The sequence below is a fragment of the Sorex fumeus genome, unplaced genomic scaffold, assembly GCF_029834395.1.
Source record: "Sorex fumeus unplaced genomic scaffold, SorFum_2.1 ptg000155l, whole genome shotgun sequence".
Taxonomy (NCBI): Eukaryota; Metazoa; Chordata; class Mammalia; order Eulipotyphla; family Soricidae; genus Sorex; species Sorex fumeus.
In genome coordinates this window covers 2,736,353-2,756,612 of record NW_026606212.1, presented here as the reverse complement: position 1 = coordinate 2,756,612, position 20,260 = coordinate 2,736,353, and the positions used below count along the sequence as shown (strand labels likewise).

Genomic DNA, 20,260 nt, shown 5'->3' with positions numbered 1-20,260 from the left:
ATGTAAACAGAAATACAATAAATCAAATACGTAATGAAATACTGTTTTTCTTGTAGGTTTTTGTTTTTGTACAGAACATTTAGGGTGTTTTATAAAAGTATCAATAAAATCAGATACATTATACCTCTTCCTTTTTTTATTACGAAAAATTTATTGTGAATATGAAAACTCCAATTATATAATTCTGTCCCTAAACAAAATAAGTTTAAAGTAGATTTTTCTTTACTCCATTTTTCTATTTTTTCTGTTCCATTTCTCTCATGCAACTCTATCTTTTCACTGTGTCTCAATCTCTCTATTATTCCTTCCTCTTGCCACTTCTTGCACTGCCCAGTGATTTTTTAGAACTTAGTTTTCATATCACCTGCTTTTTTTTCCCACTCCCCTTTCTGCTTTCTTTTCTTCTCACTTGTCACCACCTTCTTTCCTTACCCTCAAGGTACGGGCAGGATCCAGGAGGGAGGTGCCCAACTGGGAAGGGGTGGAGCTACCTGTTCATAGCTTGGAATTTCAGAGTCTGAAGAAGCAGTACGCTGCTTAAGTTTTGCTGGGACTGAACTTCCCCTATGGCCCTCCTACAGGAGGTTAGCATTTTGGAAAACAACTGGGACTTGGTAAGATTAGAAACTGGCCCTCTCTTCTTTTTTGCTTTTCCTTTCTTTCTCCATGTTCTGTATTTTTGGGACTTGTTTTGGGGCCATAACTGGTCGTGCTATGGTGCTGGCTGAGGCTTCTTGTAGTGCACAGAGGCCCATGTGGTGCCAGGGATCAGTCTATATCTTTCACTCACATTATCTCTCTCTGGCCTGTTAGTTTTCCTTCCTTCAATTTCTCTATTGCTCTATTGCCTGATAAATTTTTTTTACTAGCTTCCTATCAGTCAACTGTATTGTTTGCTTTTCCTGTTAACCTGTTCTTTCCACACATCTGCCTATTCTCTCAACACTTAATCTTTTCTATTTCTTTTCCTTTTATTCTCATTTTTAATTTTATCACCCATTTCTCATTTTTCAATTATCTACCCTCTGTTTCTTTTTTAGTCAAATAGTTTATCCAAAGATATAGTGATTAGAAAGAAAAAGGAACAACCCTTCTTTGACTGGGGCCTACTCAACCTCTACAGTTACACATTCTCAGTCTTGTAGTATGTTTTGATTATGAATTTGATTGAGAATAATTTATTTCAAAGGTAGTTAATAATGAAATGGTATTAAGGCTGAGTAATAAATATTAATTCTATTCTCTTGTTTTATTTAGTTTTTTCCTGCCATAGAGTGGATACAGTTTGTTATGTCTACTCTCAGGTAAGCTAATTAAATTTCATGTAAAATGACCATTTAAACTAATGAATAAAACTCAATAATTCAGAAATTTTCTATATTCTCTCCAACCTCCAGAGATTTGCTTTTAGTCTTTAGTTAGAGACAAATGCTATTCTTTACATGTTAATATTTTTGGATTAATAAAATGTAACAACATTGAAAATAATAATTAAAAAAACAGATAAAGTTAACTTTTGTAAAGACAATTTATTTGCAAATCAATAGAAAAGTGTTTATTTTAATAGCATGTACACCAAAAATGGGAGCAATATAGAGAGCATTAGTAGAGCCTCTATATAAGGATAATACAAAAATTCATGAAATACTCCAAATTTTAAAAAAATATATACAACTTATGTATACCAATTATATGTCAGTAAAGCTATAACAAAAATAAGAATAAGTATAATAAATGAAGGAACCCATATTGTCCTGTTTCAGTAATTATCTTTTCATCTTTTGTCAGTATTATAGGTTCAAGCTCACTTATTGCTTATACTATAATCCAGAATATACAGAAGTCTCTAGAGGTGAGCTAACTCTTTTGTGTTGGATTTAAACTTTTTAAAATTAATTTAAAATTTTATTTTATTAGACCATACCCTTTGGGTCTTGGGAATCACTCCCGGTGATGCCCAGTTGTGGTGCAGGGGAATAGACCCAGGCTTTCTGCATGCAAAGCCTGCAGCCTGAATTATCTCCCAGGCCACATATTTTAGTGACTTAGCCTTTAAAACAAATAACAGAAGTGTCAATATAAATGACGGAGTAATACTATAAGGTACCTCTAAATTCAACATTGTATACACTAAAATAGCCTTAATCCCTATCAATAGGTGTCTCCTTTGGGGGCCTTCCTAGTCATGTTGAGGGTTCACAGGGATGGCTATATTCAGCAGTGCTTGGGAGGCCACTGGTACTAGGGATTAAACCCAAGGTCTTACTCATGTCAGACTTGCTCATGCCACCCTTTGAGCTATTTCCTTGGTTCTGGTTTCCATTTGATTTATTTGAGCTGTGACTTTGAATCCTGAGAGATTGACTAACCATGGGTTTGAGGATATACATTTATTATCAAGGTTAAGGAAATCAAGAGACTTAGCTATACAAAGGATAATAGTTTTGCACAGCCCTTCTAGATAATCAAAATTGATGGTGAAAACAGAGGAAATCCTATATAAAATTATTCATATAAAATATAGTAAAAAAATCTTCCAATTCATAGAGCAGTTGGAAAGTGATAGACTTTCTAACCTAGTAAATATGTTAAGAAAAATCTTAACTGATGTTTCCCAGGTCAAATGGCATAAAATTGATAAAATGTAGCTCAGAACATGTATAAGAAAGATTTACTATATGGAAAAATATTATTGGTTTTTGGGGGATTCATGGGGACTCTATGGGATGCCAGGGATCGACTGAATCCACATTGACCATGTCAAAGGCAAGCACCCTACCCGCTGTATGGTTGCTCCAGCCCATAAAAGTCCATCTATTACTATACCCTCCTCCAGCGTAAACCCAATTGTCGATTTTTTTTTTTTTGGTTACACCTGGCGATGCACAAGGGTTACTCCTGGCTCATGCACTTACGAATTATTTCTGGTGGTGCTTGGGGGACCATATGGAACGCTGGGAATCGAACCCAGGTCGGCCACTTGCAAGGCAAATGCCCTACCTGTTGTGCTATCACTCCAGCCCCAACTTAAATATCCTTTATAGTCTAGAATGTTTATTATTTTGAATACACCAGTATTGTATATAATATTATAGATGAGGAAGTGGAATCCTATTAAATTTGATGGATAAGTCTCTCCCCAAATATGCTTAAACAATCCTTTAGGGGCTGGAGAGAGTACAGTAGGTAAGGCATTTGCCTTGTACACAGCCCACCTGGGTTCAGTCCCCGGCATCACACATAGTCCCCTAAATCCCGCCAGAAGTAATCCCTAAGTGCAGAGACAAGACTAACCCCTGATCATTGTCAGTTGTATTCTAAAAACAAATCAAAAAAATTCTTTTAAGGCAAGAATGCTTGTGCTCTCTCTCAGACACGTACTTCCCCCCTTTTCTCCCCTCTTATTAAGTTTCAGTAAAAACTTTTTTGCAAGGGGTATGGTGCCGCCAGCAGATCAATCTGTACCTGTGAGGTGAGTGCATCAGCAGCCTGATGGCACCGTCAGACATTCAGATACCCCAAAATTGCTGCTGTGCAGACCCCAAAAACTTGGGGCAAAGTTTACCAAGAAAGTAAATGGCCAAAATTTAGGTATGTGGGAGACACTCCCACAAACCACCTCAGACTCAGCTATATAATTGGAGGCATGGCCTCTTTGGTTCCTGATCAAACTACTTAATGGCCATGATCCCAGAGACTCAGAAACGAATCTCGGAATCCAAAGGCTTTTGGCAGAAATGCGTCCTGTTCCTGCAGTAGGTTACAGGCGCTGGGCTACTCCAGGTGGGAATAGGTTTCGTGCCTTGGCCTATTCCTCCTGGTGGCCTGGTGACTGCCATCCTCCAGAGGCCACAGGACAGTCAGGTTTGGGCCTGCAGTGACGAGGACACGCAGGGCCTCACCAGATGGTGGTGGAACCGGCCCTTTCCTCCCCATCCTAATGAGACCCTGAGTCGCTGCCTACAAACAGCCTCTCTGGCTCCTGATCAAGCAGATTAACGGCCATGATCCCAGAGACTCAGAAACAAATCTTGAAACCCAGCGGCTTTTGGCAGAAATGCATCTGGACCGCATACAAGGTGGCCGCTGCCTCAGAGCTTATTGAAAAGCCAGGTATGAGCCAGCAGTTACGGGGCAACTGCAGTCTCATGGGAAGGGAGGCGGTACCGGTTCGTCCTTCACACCCTACAGAGGTCACGAGCAGCTCTCTGGCATGGCCATGGCTCCAGAGGCAAAAGGACTTAGTCCAGAGCCTGGTAGCTGTGGCAGAAAAGTGAATGGACCATGCGTTAAACTACAGCGCCATGCCTCCCCGGGAGAGAAAGGGTGTTGCTCCTTTCCGCCTCCTCCCCCCCTTCCCCCCCCCCCCCCCCCCCCCCCGCAGCAAGGTGGCCACCGCCTCAGAGCTTATAAGAAAACCAGGTATGAGCTGGCAGTGACGGGGAAACTGCAGTCTCATGGGAAGGGGGGTGGTACCGGCTTGTCCTTCACGCCCTACCGAGGTCACGAGTTGCCCCCCACGAGTGGCTCTCCGGCATGGTCATGGCTCCAGAGGCAGAAGGACTTAATCCAGAGCTTTTTCTTCTCCTTAATCCTACTTTTTCTTCTCCTCTTTCTCTTCCTTCTCCTTCCTGGTGGTGCCAGGGATCAAATCCACATTGGCTGTGTGCAAAGCAAGTGCCTTTCCTACTGTTTTATCTCTACAGCCTGTCTTTGTGCATTTAGAAATCTTGTCTGTTGCCAAATTTTATTTTTTTTGAAGATTTTATTTAATATTTTTCTGTTTGGGGACCACACCTGGTGTGCTCAGGACTTACTCTTGGCTCTGTGCTAAGGATCACTCCTGGCTGGGCTCAGGGGACCATGTGGAGTCTCAGGGATTGAACCCAGGTGAGTCATGTACAAGGCAAGTGCCCTCCCTACTATACCATTGCTCTGGCTCCTGCCAAATTTTGAGTCTCCCACATTCATTATAGTATAAGCTCGGATCTAAAGAAAAATCTAGTCAAAAGTTACCTGACTGGCTAGCAGTGGTCATGTTAGTATGCTCTAAATGAAGTTGAATCAAGAAGGGGGTGGTGATTTGTCCAATTTGATATCTCTTACTGGCAAAGTTATTCTTTATCTTTTTATCATGGTTATAAAAATCACTGTCACTGTCACTGTCCTCCCCTTGTTCATTGATTTGCTCGAGCGGGCCCAGTAACGTCTCCATTGGAGACTTTGTTGTTACTGTGTTTGGCATATCGAATACATCACGGGTAGCTTGTCAGGCTCTGCTTTGCAGGCGAGATACTCTCAGTAGCTTGCTGGGCTCTCCAAGAGGGGCAGAGGAATCGAACTCGGGTCAGCCATGTTGGCTGTGTGCAAGGCAAACACCCTACCGCTGTGCTATCGCTCCATAATAGCATTTATAAAGTATTTGTGTAGCACTGTAGCACTGTCCTCCTGTTGTTCATCGATTTGCTCAAGTGGGCACCAGTAACATCTCCATTGTGAGACTTGTTACTGTTTTTGGCATGTCGAATATGCCATGGGGAGCTTGTATTTGTGTATCATCTTAATTTTTTTCTTTTTGGGTCGCACCCAGTGATGCACAGGGGTTACTCCTGGCTCATGTACTCAGGAATTACTCCTGGCGGTGCTCAGGGGACCATATGGGATGCTGGGAATCGAACCCAGGTCAGCCGTGTGTAAGGCAAATGCCCTACCTGCTGTGCTATTGCTCTAGCCCCTCATCTTAAATTTTTGTATGTATTTAATCATTGTGATCTTTCAGATGGAATTACTGTATTATAATTAAATTGTATTAATTTAGTTTGGAGGCACACCCAGTGATATTCAGAGGATGCTCCCAACTCTCTATCCTGTGGTATTCAGGGGACCATATTATGCCAGGAATAAATCTGGGGTTGATGGATCAGAGAGATAGTACAGAAGGTAAGGTGGTCTTAGCCCAAGAACCTCATATATTTCTCCAAGCTTTCCAGGAGTGAATCCTGAGTGCAGTACCAGTAGTAAACCCGGAGCATCCCTGGGGTGATCCAAAACCAAAATGAAACAAACCAAGCAAACAAACAAAAACTGGGGTCAACTGCATGCAAGGCAAGAATCTTAACTCCTATACTGTGTCTCTGATTCATTACTGTATTTTCATAGCTGAGAAACTCAAGATTTCTTTGTTTATAATATAAATATACTCCTTAGTCCAGTTAATATTTGAATTTTTTAATTTAAAATTGGTTTTTTAGGACCAGAAAGATAGTACAGAGGGACGGTGCTTTCTTTGCATATGACTGACTCAGGCTGGATCCTTAGCACCACACAGAGTTCCCAGAGAACCAGCAGAAGTGATCCCTGGAAAAAGAGTCAGGAGTAAGCTTTGTGCACCACTGTTTGTGGCATGAAACCTAAAATAAATAGAAAAAGCATATAATTTTATCTGCTAGGACTCAGTAATTTACATTATTTCATATTTCCCAGAGTCATTCAGTGGTAAAATCTCTATACCAAATCATGTCAAGTTTTCTACTAGAAAAGTAAAATGTAAAAATTGACTGTTACATTCTCCTACATATATCATTTATGAAATGAGATTTTTTGTTACTTTGACAGATGAGGTCACTCTTTTATTTGAGCTTCTCAGACCTCCTCCTGGGAATATACAGACTTATTGAGGCGCTTCTCTATGGAAGCTCGGCAGCCAATAAAGACATTGTCTGCTATAACCTGCAAGCAGTCGGACAGGTGAGTACTGTTGATTATGACTATACCTTACACCAAAGACACAACTTAGATCTGAATAGAAAGCAAAGATGATTCATTATGACATGTAGAACCTTTTTATTTTTGCCATATTTTGAAAAAAAGGCTTTATTTCTTCATAAAGTATTATTAATAAGTTGACTATATTAATAAAATGGCTAGAGTAATAAAATGGTTATATTAATTTTAAAAGTGCTGACTTTCAGACTAGGTATATGAAGAAATTCCCTTGGAGATAGTGGTAAGAGTCAGTAGCACTGCACTGTGCACTGTCCTCCCATTGTTCATTGATTTGCTCGAGCGGACACCAGTAACGTCTCCATTGTGAGACTTGTTACTGTTTTTGGCATATTGAATACGCCACGGGTAGCTTGCCAGGCTGTGCCGTGCAGGCAGGATACTCTCAGTAGTTTTCCAGGCTCTCCAAGAGGGACTGAGAAATGGAACCCGGGTTGGCCGTGTGCAAGGCAAATGCCCTACCCGCTGTGCTATCACTCCAGCCCAAGAATCAGTATTATATTTATTTATTTATTTATTTATTTATTTATTATTTTTGCTTTTTGGGTCACACCCGGTGATGCACAGGGGACACTCCTGGCTCTGCACTCAGGAATTACTCCTGATGGTACTCAGGGGACCATATGGGATGCTGGGAATCGAACCGGGGTTGGCCGGGTGGAAGGCAAACACCCTCCCCGCTATGCTATCACTCCAGTCCCTTATTTATTTATTTTGACTTTTTGGGTCACACGACACAATAGTCAGGGGTTTCTCCTGGCTCTGCACTCAGGAATTACTGTTGGCAGTGCTCAGGAGACCCCATGGGATGCTGGGAATTGAACCCCAGGTCAGCTGCATGCGAGGCAAATGCACTACCTGCTATACTGTCACTCTGGCCCCAAGAATTAGTATTTTAAATAGCATATAATCTTTTCTGGTTATTTATTTATTTATTCTTTTTGGCTTTTTGGGTCACAGCCACACTGCTCAGGGGTTACTCCCAGCTCCACACTCAGTAATTACTCCTGGTGGTGGTTGGGGGACCATATGGAATGCTGGGGATCAAACCGGGGTCTGCTGTATGCAAGGCAAACACCGTCCCTGATGGACTATTACTCTGATGCCTTTTTTCTGGGTTTTACCAGATAGCTGTAGAGAGGCCAAAGACAAGGACAAGAGCAGTGTCTCTGTCCTGATTTCTCTAAGAGCTCCTCCAGCTTCAAGAGAGCCATTTCCTGGTGCACGTGTGTGGTAAATTGTGTTGAGTTTTTCAGGGCCATGGTGAGTTAGTGTAGACAGCAGTGACAAGCCTGCCAGTTCTTGAAAGATAGGGGGAAGTACAAAAATGGCCCCCACCAGGCTCCAGCTTTAGTAAGGTGGATTGAAAGTGCAAAAAGGAAATGGTTTCTTATAGTGTCTGGAGAAAGTTTCAACAGGCCTTTGCCTCTACAGATGATTTAATATTGGCTAATAAGTCTTTTTAATATATGAGTTTATATATACCCTTCAGATATCTGGGTTTATGTTGAGTCTCAGGATAAATGAGTCTGTACTTGCCCTTGTGTACCACTGTTTGTGGCATGAAACCTAAAATAAATAGAAAAAGCATATACTTTTATCTTCTAGGACTCAGTAATTTACATTATTTCATATTTCCTAGAGTCATTCAGTGGTAAAATCTCTATACCAAATCATGTCAAGTTTTCTACTAGAAAAGTAAAATGTAAAAATTGACTGTTACATTCTCCTACATATATCATTTATGAAATGAGATTTTTTGTTACTTTGACAGATGAGGTCACTCTTTTATTTGAGCTTCTCAGACCTCCTCCTGGGAATATTTCCATTCCCTACCACATTTTGTATCTCCTGCTAAGAAGTCCCGCTGGTTTTCAAAGCTATACATATTTTGGTGGAGGGACGATTAGGGCGGAGGTCGGGGGCTGGTACTAAAACTTAACCTGTCACTGTAGCGACTCTTCGGTAAGATTTTGTTAAGTGCAGAATTTGAGGGTGATAATGTCAGTGTAGTGGTAGAATGTGGAGAAAACAAAAGAAAAGACTGATCTCCATCTCCCTATCCTGCTGGGTGAGATTCTGTGGCTGACCTTGGGAGTTAGCCTGGTCCCCTCGCCCACCACCACCTCCCCAGTGAGAATGTAAACTTTAGAGGAAGTCCCAAGAGATAATGGAAACAAATCAAGAGAGAGGAGAGCGACATTATTTTATTCCACAATATTTTATTTTGTTTTGGGCTTCATCTGGCAGTGCTGGTTCTGTACTCAGGAATTACTCCTGGTGGACTCGGGGACCATATGGGTTGCTGGGGATCAAACCCAAGTTGACCACATGCAAGGCAAATGCCCTACCCGCTGTACTATCACTCCAGCCCCAAGAGGGACATTCTCACTATCTTTTGTGCCCAGTGCACCATCCTTATGCCAGTAATCTCTCAGGTTTACCTTTGTTCTGTCTGGGTCTCTTTGGACAAGTGACAAGCCCTTGTGCACCAGGACCAATCTAACTTGCTTTACTCGTTCAACTTGTCTAACTGGTTTCACTAGCTCAGCTAGTCCTGCTTGCCTGCTTTATAAAATTATGCTGCATTAAGTCTATCTTGACCACATAGGTCATCGAAGCCCTAGCTGACCCTGTGAGTACTTTTTTTGCAATTGATTTACATATGTTCAAGTTCTCAATTTGCAATGTTATAGCTACAAACCCCTCACTCCTGACAGAAAGCCCTAGATGTATGAGATCCTTCTGACTGTGGTCTGATACTATGTTTCATGCTTCAAAGACTGTTTCTGTCTCAACAGAATCAAAGGCCTTCTTTAAAATCGATGAAAGTTAGATAGAGCAGCATCTTGAACTCTCTCGAAACCTCAATGAGCTTGGTCACCATATGGTTGATCATGCTGAATCCTTTTCGGAACCTGGAACCCAGAGACCCTGTCTCTCTGCATCTCCTACCATTTCAATGCCCTTTATGAAGGAGCTAGCTGTTCAGATCACTCTCAGCTCCTTTTCAGAATTGTTTCATAAGTAACTATATATTTGGTATGATTATGGGAGTTTTTTCCCCCCTCACATAAATTCCCATAAATTCTCGAGCTCATTTGCCAGAGTGGTTTGGCGTGAGCCTCAGGCAATCACAAGCTAATATCCAATCTCGAAAAGCTGTGCAGAGACGCAATAAAGGAAGACCTCAAAGAGAGAAGAGCAGCATGTTGGCTGATGTAGCAGAAGACGGGAAAAATATTTGCAACACTCACCTGTCCTTTGCCAACTACAAGACCAAGATGACTGCCCTCTGACGTCCTGATAGATCTAGCACATCTTCCAGAAGGGCAGTGGAGAAGATTATCCATGACTTCTACTCAGATCTCTTCAATAGCCACGTCCATCTGCCCACATACCAAATTCCGCAGGATGGATATGTTGTTCCCAGTGTTCTCCCTTCCGAAATCTGACATGCCATTTCATCGGTAAAGAAGCGTACAGCACCCGGTCCAGACAAGGTCAGACCCAAACACCTGAAGAATCTGCTGCCATATTCATCAATACACTGGCTCAACTCTTCACATTCTACCTATCTGAATGCAAGGTTCTGTCCCAGTGGAAAACCAGCAAGACCGTTCTGTTGTACAAGAAGGGAGACACCCACAACATTGGCAGCTATCGCCTGATCTGGCTGTTGAATGTAGACTACAAGTTGTTCACTCTAGTCATCCTGAATAGAATAGGCAGAACACTAGACAAAGAACAACCATGCAAGCAATCCGCGTTCCAAAAAGGATTCAGCACGATCAACCATATCCACATGGTGACCAAGTTCATTGAGGTTTCAAGAGAGTTTAAGATGCTGCTCTATCTAACGTTCATCGATTTTAAAGAAGGCCTTCGATTCTGTTGAGACAGAAGTGGTCATCGAAGCCCTAGCGAAACAGGGCGTTCAAATGCAGTACATCAGGATCCTCTGTGAACTGTATCATGGATTCACCACCAGGATCTCACCATTCTACATTGCTACATTCTACATCGAAGTGATCATTGACGTAAAGAGAGGGGTTCAGCAGGGTGATATCATTTCACCGAAATTCTTCAGTGCCACCCTCGAGAACATCATGCCATGACTGGAATGGGAAGAAATGGGAGTGAAGATAAGACGGTTGACAACTACACCACCTTTGCTTCGCTGATGACATTGTTCTAATAACACCAAACATTAGCCAAGCGGCACAAATGCTGGCTGATTTCGACCATGAGTTTGGAAAGGTAGGATCTCATACATCTAGGGCTTTCCATCAGGAGTGAGGGGTTTGTAGCTATAACACTTCAAACTGAGAACTTGAGCAATGAAAATCAATTGCAAAGAAAGCACTCACAGGGCCAGCAGTAAGAGATAGACTTAATGCAGCATAATTTTATAAAGCAGGCAAGCAGGACTAGCTGATCTCACCAAGATAATGTTCATGAAAAATGAACTAGTCCCTGATGTTCTATTTGCTCTCAACGGAACGAACATCTCTGAATGCAGCAGCTACGTGGACCTGGGTCGAGAACTCAACATGATGAACAACCTGGCACCTGAGTTGTGCAGGAGGAAGAGAGAGGCATGGAATGCCTTCAAGAGCATCGAAGAATAGCTAAGAGGATGAAGAAACTCCAGCTCTGGGCACATCTCTTCGACTTCTCCATTCTTCCTGCATTAACATACGCCTCAGAGACCTGGGCCCTACAAAAACAGGATGAGAACACTATTTGGGTCTCCCAAAGAGGAATTGAAAGAGCTATGCTTAGAGGATCACACTTCACTCAAGTGAGAGAAGGAATCGGAGTTCTGACCTCCATCAATGATCGAGAATTAGGGATGCTGTCTTGTTTGCCAAGGAATTGACAATCAGATGGGTCGGACGCATAATGCGATTTAGAGATGACCATTGGACTAGAACTGTTACTGACTGGATTCCACAGACGTCAAAAGGACTCATGGCTGCCCACCTACGAGATGGTCAGACTTCTTCGTCAAGACCCTGAGTGAATGGTTTGAGGCTCTTCGTGTTCCTGGAGCGAGCAGACGCCATTGGGCTACACTAGCACGCAACAGGGACAAATGGAGACATTTCTGACGCCCACTCAAGCAAATCGATGATCAACAGGATGACAAGTGAAGTGATACAAGTGATGATTATGGGAAGAAGTTAATTTTGGATCTTTGTAATCCCTCATGGTGAACCTGAGTTCCACTCAGTGCTTACTCCTGGTTCTACACTCAGAGATCATTACTGCAGGGCTTGAGGGACCATATGGTATGCCAAGGATCAAACCCAGGTCAGCCATATGCAAGGCAAACACTTTACTAACTGTACTATCTCTCCACGCCCTATGTCTTTTATTTTAATTTTTTTGTTATAGTTTAAGCAATATAATTCTGTTGCAGGGTACTTATCTAAAGTGGGGAGAACAGAAATGATAGCCTCAAGAGGAAGTCTGCTGCTTTCCTCTCTGTCTGTTATGGTCACAGTCACCTGGGAAGTCCCTGTGTTAGGACTGGTAAAGTTGGCTAGAAGTATCTATGTGGCTTGAATGCTAGCATCCCATCAGCCCACAAGACACCTATCAAGCCATATCTGAAACACACATGACCTACACTGCCTGGGAACTGGTCCCCATCACTTGAGTACTCAGGGAGCTTTGGAGTGAGAAAACCTCTGCTCAGGTTTTCCAGAGCATCACCTTCCCTCCCAGAAAAGAATTTCAGGAGAAACTTTGTAATGTGCCTGTCAAGTTGACAGGGGTGAAGTGGGACAGAGGTTGGGGGTGGAGAATTGGTAAGGTATATAGACAAATATATACCGTACTTGGCATATAGGAACACTAGAGGAGGGAAGTTGACACTGGTGGTGGGATTGTTGTTGCAATATATGTCTAAAACTCAACTATCAATAACTTTGTAAGTCACAGTTTTGTTTTGTTTTTAAGCTACCCGTGACATATTTAATATGCCAAACACAGTAACAATAAGTCTCACAATGGAGACGTTACTGGGCCCACTCAAGCAAATCGATGAACAACGGGAGGACAGTGCTACAGTGCTACAGGAATAGTGAAATAGGGCATGTTTGTTTGTGAACTGAGGGGAAAGGACTATGTGGGCTTCTCCAGGTGAGGAGAGCCAATCACACATCCCAAGAAGATCTGCAGCAAATTGCCAAGATAGAGAATTCATGCCCTGTCGTAAAAAAAAAAAATCCATATCTCAGACAGAGATAAGGATAAGTTCACTGGAATAGGGAAATAATGTGCCTTTTGCCTCTGCCAAATTAGTTTATATACAGTTTTTCCAAACTGCAGCCCAATGTCTGTGGCTAGAATGATTGTCCAGGAAGAGAGCAGGGAGCTGTTGATGGTCTTCTCTGATATTTTTAGCTTGGCCTTTGCCTCTCTTCCCAGGGGGTCCAACCAGGCTCTCTGGACCTGAAATTCTGCTTCTCAAAGGCAGAATCCTCGCAGACAGGTTTTGTGTCTAAGGCTCATGTCTTTGGGCTAGTTATATTTCCAGACAGTGTTTTTCTCTTAATGCACATTACCAGGGCTCCCCTATCTCACTGTCTACACTCTGTCATCAGTAAGTCTTGGAAACTTGAAGTGAAATCATGTAAATCCAGGTCCTTGAATTATAGTGTTTCCTTCAAAGTCAGTAAGATTTCTTTTTTCTCGTCAACATGATAACAAAAGCAATGTTTAATGAAGCATGTTGTTTTGAGCACCTATTATATTTTGTATTTGACTATATCCCTTACCAATGAATTTATACGTTCCTAGGATTTCATATCTATTAGCATATATCTTGAAGAGAACTCCCCCTTTTTTAAAAAAACTTTTTAATTGAATCACTGTGAGATAGATACTCACAAAGCTGTTCATGATTGGATTTCAGTCATACAATATTCCAACACCCATCCCTCCACCAGTGTACATTTCCCAGCACAAGTGTCCTCAGTTTTCCTCCCATCATCCCACCCCCCAACCCCCTGCCTGTTTCTATGGCAGGCTCTCTCTCTCTCTCTCTCTCTCTCTCTCTCTCTCTCTCTCTCTCACTTTCTCTCTGTATCTCTCTCTGTCTTCTGTCCCTCTCTTTTTGGGCATTGTGGTTTGCAGTATTGAAACTGAAAGGTTATCAAGAATATCCTTTTTTTTTCTTTTTGGGTCACATCTGGCAATGCTCAGGGATTACTCCTGGCTCTACACTCAGGAATTGCTCCTGGTAGTGCTTGGGGGACCATATGAGATGCCGGGTATCAAACCCAGTTTGACCGCATGCTGTACTACCACTCTCAATGCCCCTCAAGACATTCCTTACCTAATTTTAACCCTCAGATATTGTCCAGCCTGATTATTCCCAGCTATTATTGTCATATTGATCTCTTCTCTATCTTATCTACCTTCAGCCCCACATATACTTGTGGTTATTTCCAACCATTGACCAGTCCTCCTAGCCTCTGTTTTCACTGGCCATGGGTATTAGTCTTCTAGTATATATATTTTTACATACCACAAATGAATGTAGTCATTCTGTGTCTGTCTCTCTCCTTCTAAGTCATTTCACTCAGCATGATACTCTCCATGTCCATCTGTTTAAAGGCAAATTTCATGACTTCATCTTTCCTGACAGCTGCATAGATGTGCCAGTTTCTTTATCCATTTGTCTGAAGAACTCCCTTTAGTCTTTCATATCAGGCAGTAATATTGTGATACAAACCCTCATTATTTGTTTGGCTATGATACAAACCCTCATCTTTTGTTTAGCTCACAGTCTTTTTTTTTTCCCCCATTGCTGTTGCTTCAAGTGAAACACCTGTGGGTAGCACATTTGATTGTCATGCACTTAAGGGCACAGAGTTCTTGGGCCATAGTAGAGATCCGGCTATATCGCTCTTCAGATTTGGAACAATTTCAGCCAATATTTCTTAGGTCTTTTTTTTCTCTTTTTTTGTGTGTGTAGGGGAATTGGTGTCAGTAGTTAAATTCAAATTCAAGGCTGTACCCATGCAAAGCAAGTGCTCCACCACTGAGTTACATCCCTGGCCCAGCAATTATTTCTTTGAATAACTTGTTTTGTCTTTGAATAACTTGTACAACCTTGTTTCCTTTTCATTCTTTTCTTTCTTTTGTCTGGAAAATTTCAAAAGAATTGTCCTTGAATTTATAGGTTTGTTTTTCTAGTTAAAATATGATGTTAACTCTCTCTATTGCAGCTTTGATTTCATTAATTACATTCATTCCTCAGTTTCAGAATTTCTCTTTGGAGTTTGTTGTTACTGTTTTGAGAGGGGGAGCTTCCTCAGCTGTGCTGGAGGCCACCCCAACTAAAACTGTTCCTGGGAGTGCTCTGGAGGCCCTGCCTTACAAGCATCAAGGCTCTGTGTATACCAGACATACACTCCAGTGCTTTGAGCAATTTCCTCAGCCTTATTTTTATTTTTTGTCTTGGACCTTCCAAGTGGTATACAGGAGATGTAGGAACCTGATGATTTCTGGCCAATTGGGTTTAATGTGGAGGCCGAAGGATGTTGTCTTGCTTGGGCGCTGTAATGGGAATTCTTGGGCCATGCCAGTGATGCTTGGGAGCCTCCACAATTGGATCCAGCCTGCTAGGTGTTGTCTTTCAGTTCATAAGGATTGTTTTTCACCTTAGTTCTTTTGGGGAGTTGTACACCAAGAATTGCTCATGGCACTACTTTTTTTTTTTTTTGCCTTTTGGGTCACATATGGTGATGCTCAGGGGTTAATCCTGGCTCTGCACTCAGGAATTACTCCTGGCGATGCTTGGGGGATCATACGGGATGCTGGGGATCGAACCCAGGTCAGCTGCGGGCAAGGCAAAAGCCCTACCAGCTGTGCTATCGCTCCCGCCCCATGACACTACTTTTGACTCGATACTTAAGAGGTCACTCATATTGGTCCTTGGGAACCATGTGATGCTGGGGATCAAACATTGACCTCCTGCATGCAAAGTATATGCTTAGTCCATTGTGCCATCTCTCCAATCATTAAGGTATGTTTTAGGCAGTGTGAGTTCAAAGTGTGAGTGCACAACAACTGCATTTGGTGGTAGAGAGCTGCCTATCTGGCCTCCCCAGCAGAGGAATAAAAATATGGGGAGCCACAAACTGATGGTCAAAATGGCCCATTTAGGGCAGAGCTGTTAGCATACTTATAGCACATCTGAGGGGGTTCGAGGTATAGGACTGCACATAGGTGTGATTGATCATTCCAGAGGTAAAGTCTTTAAATGGAGGCAATTCTCTTGGGGGGATTAACTCAAGGAGACATTCTGTCTCCCAGGAATATCTATATGTCCTCTTTCCCTTTAATTGAACATATTAAGCAGTCAACTTTAGCACTGTAGCACTGTCCTCCCGTTGTTCATCGATTTGCTCGAGTGGGCCCAGTAACGTCTCCATCATGAGACTTATTGTTACTGTGTTTGGCATATCAAATACGTCACGGATAACTTGCCAGGCTTTGCCGTGCGGGCAAGATACTCCCGGTAGCTTGCCCGGCTCTCCAAGAGGGGTGGAGGAATTGAACTCTCATCGGCCATGTTGGCCGCGTGCAAGGCAAACGCCCTACCGCTGTGCTATCGCTCCAGCTCTTATTAACACTTGCAGCTATTTGGATAAACACAGTAAGAAATATAGTTTCCAAAACTTAGTTCTCTGAGATCCGAGGGCAAGCAAGGCCATAAATCCCAGACTAAGTCCTCAGGCCAGTTTAGGTTGTCCTTCCCCATGGGGGTCCTATCTCTTAAGACATAATAGTCCATAAAAGACCATGCTTTTATGCTTTCTAGATTGTCCCATTTTAGTGCTGGGGTAGCTTCGCCACTTGCCCCAAGTCCATCACGGTCCCATGGTGGGACCTCCCTTTCTGGAGTGTTAGGAACTATGGCAATGAAACCTGAGTCAAGTAATTATGATGGATGCCCAAGAGTAGATATTTTTCAGTCAATCAACTCCCAAATATTAGGAGCACACCATTAACAGTGTAATGTATTTAAGCAAAGAACACTACTCTATAGTAAAATATGAAGTGCTATAGGGGAAATAGAAAAGCAAGTAATTCACTTCAAAAACAAAGTCCAGAGTCACCAGAGGTTTTGACTTAGTAACTAATACAAAGGAAAGGATAAAGATAAATTTGGGAGATTAGGGGTGCTTGCAAGAGCACTGTTAAGTTTCTTCTGGGAGAAGGAAAAGGGCAATTCACTGATGAAGCCTAAAATACTTAGGATAACATGGATAACATTGGTTTGCCTTTTCTGCATTGCGCAGGGACTTTAGGTTTATTGAGTTACTTTCATCACAGTGCGCCCATTCCTCTGTGTTTATTTGTAACTTTCTTCGTGCTCTGTTGACTTGTAAATATTGTTTTTCTCTTCTCCTTAAGTCCTTTGCATAGTTAGTTCAGAGCAATGTCCTTTTTGTATGGATACAAGAAGACAGTAAATACTGTGCTTATATAATGTGGGAGTTTATTGACTCTCAGTGATATTTTCCTTCTGGGCATCTGTTCTCTGGACCTAAGCCTCAGCTGCCATTAATTCCTAGCACCCCTAAAAGGCAGGGTCCGGAGGAGGGACTGGATGGACCCAGGGCAAGCTATGAGCTATGTGCTACCCTGGCATTGAGATGGGCCATTAACTTATAATGCTTAACTATAAGTTAAGAGCTTGGTCATGGACAAATGCGGTCACGATCCAAAAATAACTAGATTCGGACCCTGTTAGGGTTAGGAATGATTAATCTGGCCTGAGCTCTGTAGTCTGAGTCTGTGGCAAGATGTTCCCAGGAGAGCTGTCCTGCAAGCTTCAGTATATCTCTTACTGTGTTCATACAGAAATAACTGGTATTAACTTGTTGACTGAGGCAAAGAGAAAAACACCTTAAGAGGTATTTTGCCCCTGGGCAGTCAGGAAGGGCTTTGGAATACCCCTAGGTGGTGTTTCTGCCCTTGAGCCTGGCAGTCAGGAAGGGTTTTCTTATGTTATTTTGCTACCTGACTGGGTGTAGCTCGGCTGGGAGTGCTGGGGTTGAAGAGAGATAAGAGAGAAAGAAGAATTGAAGAGATGAGAGGGAGCAGGGCTGTGAGATGGAGTGCAGAGAGACTAGCAAGCAGGACAGAGAGAGAAGAATGGAGAAGAATGCAGGAGCAGGCATGTGGAGAGAGAAAGAGAGCAGGGCTGTGAGATGGAATGCAGAGAGATGAACAGGAGAGACAGGAGGAGACGGGAATGAGGAGCAGTGTGAGACGAGGATGGCGGGTTCAGAGAGACCGGAATAGGCACGTGGGGAGAGTGGAATAAATGGCAACTTATCAATCAACTGCCTTGGCCCTCATTTCCTCCTCTGTCTGGCCCATGGCATGGGCCGCCCCGGCTGGGGGAGCAGGCTGAACCCCCCCTCCAACCCAGGTGGCCAGGAGGAGAGAGCCCCCCGCCACCCCTGGAAATTATACAGGTTAATATCCAACAGAAAACAATAAAATAAGTTGAAGAAATATCAGAGTGGAATAGTTATGATTAGTTTCTTAAAATTTTCTCCTAGGTATTCTACATGTCATCATTTTTCTACACCGCCAATTATATCTGGTACCTGTGCAAAGAAATGAGGATGAAACATAAACAGAGCAGACAAAGCAGAACTCCACCAGTAAGTTTTATTCAGAGCTGATAGTTAATCATATGTCAATAGCTAACATTTTAATCAATGATAAAAAACTAAAAGCTTTTCAACTAAGATCAGATACCTACTTTTATCACTCTCCTTTAACGATAATACTGGAAATCCTAACCTGAACAATTATGTAAGAAAAAGAAATAAAAGGTATTCAAACAGGAAAGGAAGAGGTAACTATTGTGACCGGCATAATATTATACACAGACTCACCAAAACTCGACTTACCAGAAACAATTAGAAATAATAAGCAGCCATAGTAAAGATTCAGGCTATAAAATAAATATGTGAAAATATCTTGTGATTCCATACACAATAAAGTAGCAGAGAGAAACTAAGAAAACTATTCCAGGCCAGAGATATGGATCAAGTGGTAGAGGACATGCCTAACATGTGTGAGGTCCTCAGTTTGATCCCTGGAAGTACACAACCCTCTGCTCACCACTGGATTTTGCCTTGGTGTCTCCTGACCACCAATAGAGATTGCTCCAGCCCCCTAACGCTTTCCAGGAGGGATTCTTATTTTTTTAAAAAAGAGAGAAAATGATATATATATAAATGATATCATTTATAATTTCTAAAAAAGAACAGTGCTTAATGACCTTAAATGACCAATTGATAAGACTTAATAGACATTAACAGAGAATTCCACCCTAAACTGTCCTTAAGTATGTTATTTTTCAAGTGTTTAAGGAATATTCTGAAGGGTTGAACATACTTTGGGAGCTGGAGTGACGGAACCGTTGGTTGGGCACTTGCCTTGTATGCGGCTGACTTGGGTTAGATACTCAACACCACATATGGTCCCTGATCCCACTGGGAGGGATCCCTGAGTACAGAGTCAGGAGTAAGCCCTCAACACCACTGGGCATGATAAACAATCAACCTTATTTTGGAACATGTTTGTTCTCAGTAAATTCATGAATATAGTGTGTGTGTGTGTGTGTGTGTGTGTGTGTGTGTATACACTCACATATGTTTTGGGGCCACACCCAGCAATGCTCATGGGTTACTTCTGACTCTGCACTCAAGAATTACTCCTGGAAGTGCTCAGGAAACTATATGGAGTGCCGGAATTGAATCTAGGCTGGTTGCAAGCACCTTAGCACTGTACTATTGTTCTGGCCCCACTATAAAGTTTATATTCTTAGAAAGCATATTTTTAGATAGTATGGTCATAGTCCTCCCGTTGTTCATCGATTTGCTCGAGTGGGCCCAGTAACGTCTCCATCATGAGACTTGTTACTGTGTTTGGCATATCGAATACATCACGGGTAGCTTGCCAGGCTCTGCCGTGTGGGCGAGATACTCTTGGTAGCTTGCCGGGCTCTCCGGGAGGGGCGGAGGAATTGAACTCGGGTTGGCCATGTTCGCCACTTGTAAGGCAAACGCCCTACCGCTGTGCTATCGCTCCAGCAATGGTCTAAGGCCATACCACCCTGAACGCGCCCGATCTCGCTTTACATAGTAATGGTATGAAATTATAAGCCCACTAATCAAAAGGAAGAGAAAGCACAACTTTGTGAATAAACAATATTCTAATTAAAAATGGAGTAATGATAAGATAAAAGGTAAATTTTAAAGTATCTGGTTGGATTGGGGAAATAGTCCAAAGGACTAGGGCACATTCCTTGCATGTGTGGGACCCTGAGTTTGATCCCAGGGACCACATGGCTGAGTGTCACTGGATATAACCCTGGTTACCCCCAGTACTGCCAGGCCTGAGCCCACAGCACTGCCAGACACAAGCACAA

The 20,260-nt window shown here is 42.5% G+C and overlaps 1 protein-coding gene and 1 non-coding gene across 2 annotated transcripts in view; both read left to right on the top strand.

Moving 5' to 3' along the window:
* Positions 1-1,290: 1,290 nt before the first annotated feature.
* The window catches only part of TMEM116 (transmembrane protein 116), a 31,749-nt gene continuing 12,779 nt past the window's right edge, over positions 1,291-20,260 (top strand). Inside the window, exons 1-4 of the mRNA XM_056107195.1 lie at positions 1,291-1,304; positions 1,789-1,852; positions 6,616-6,747; positions 18,378-18,482. Coding sequence (XP_055963170.1) covers positions 1,291-1,304; positions 1,789-1,852; positions 6,616-6,747; positions 18,378-18,482 — 315 coding nt within the window. The remainder of the gene's footprint in view (positions 1,305-1,788; positions 1,853-6,615; positions 6,748-18,377; positions 18,483-20,260) is intronic.
* On the top strand, positions 1,552-1,659 carry LOC130016529 (U6 spliceosomal RNA). Its single transcript, XR_008791239.1, has one exon. It is a non-coding gene; the product is annotated as a U6 spliceosomal RNA (small nuclear RNA).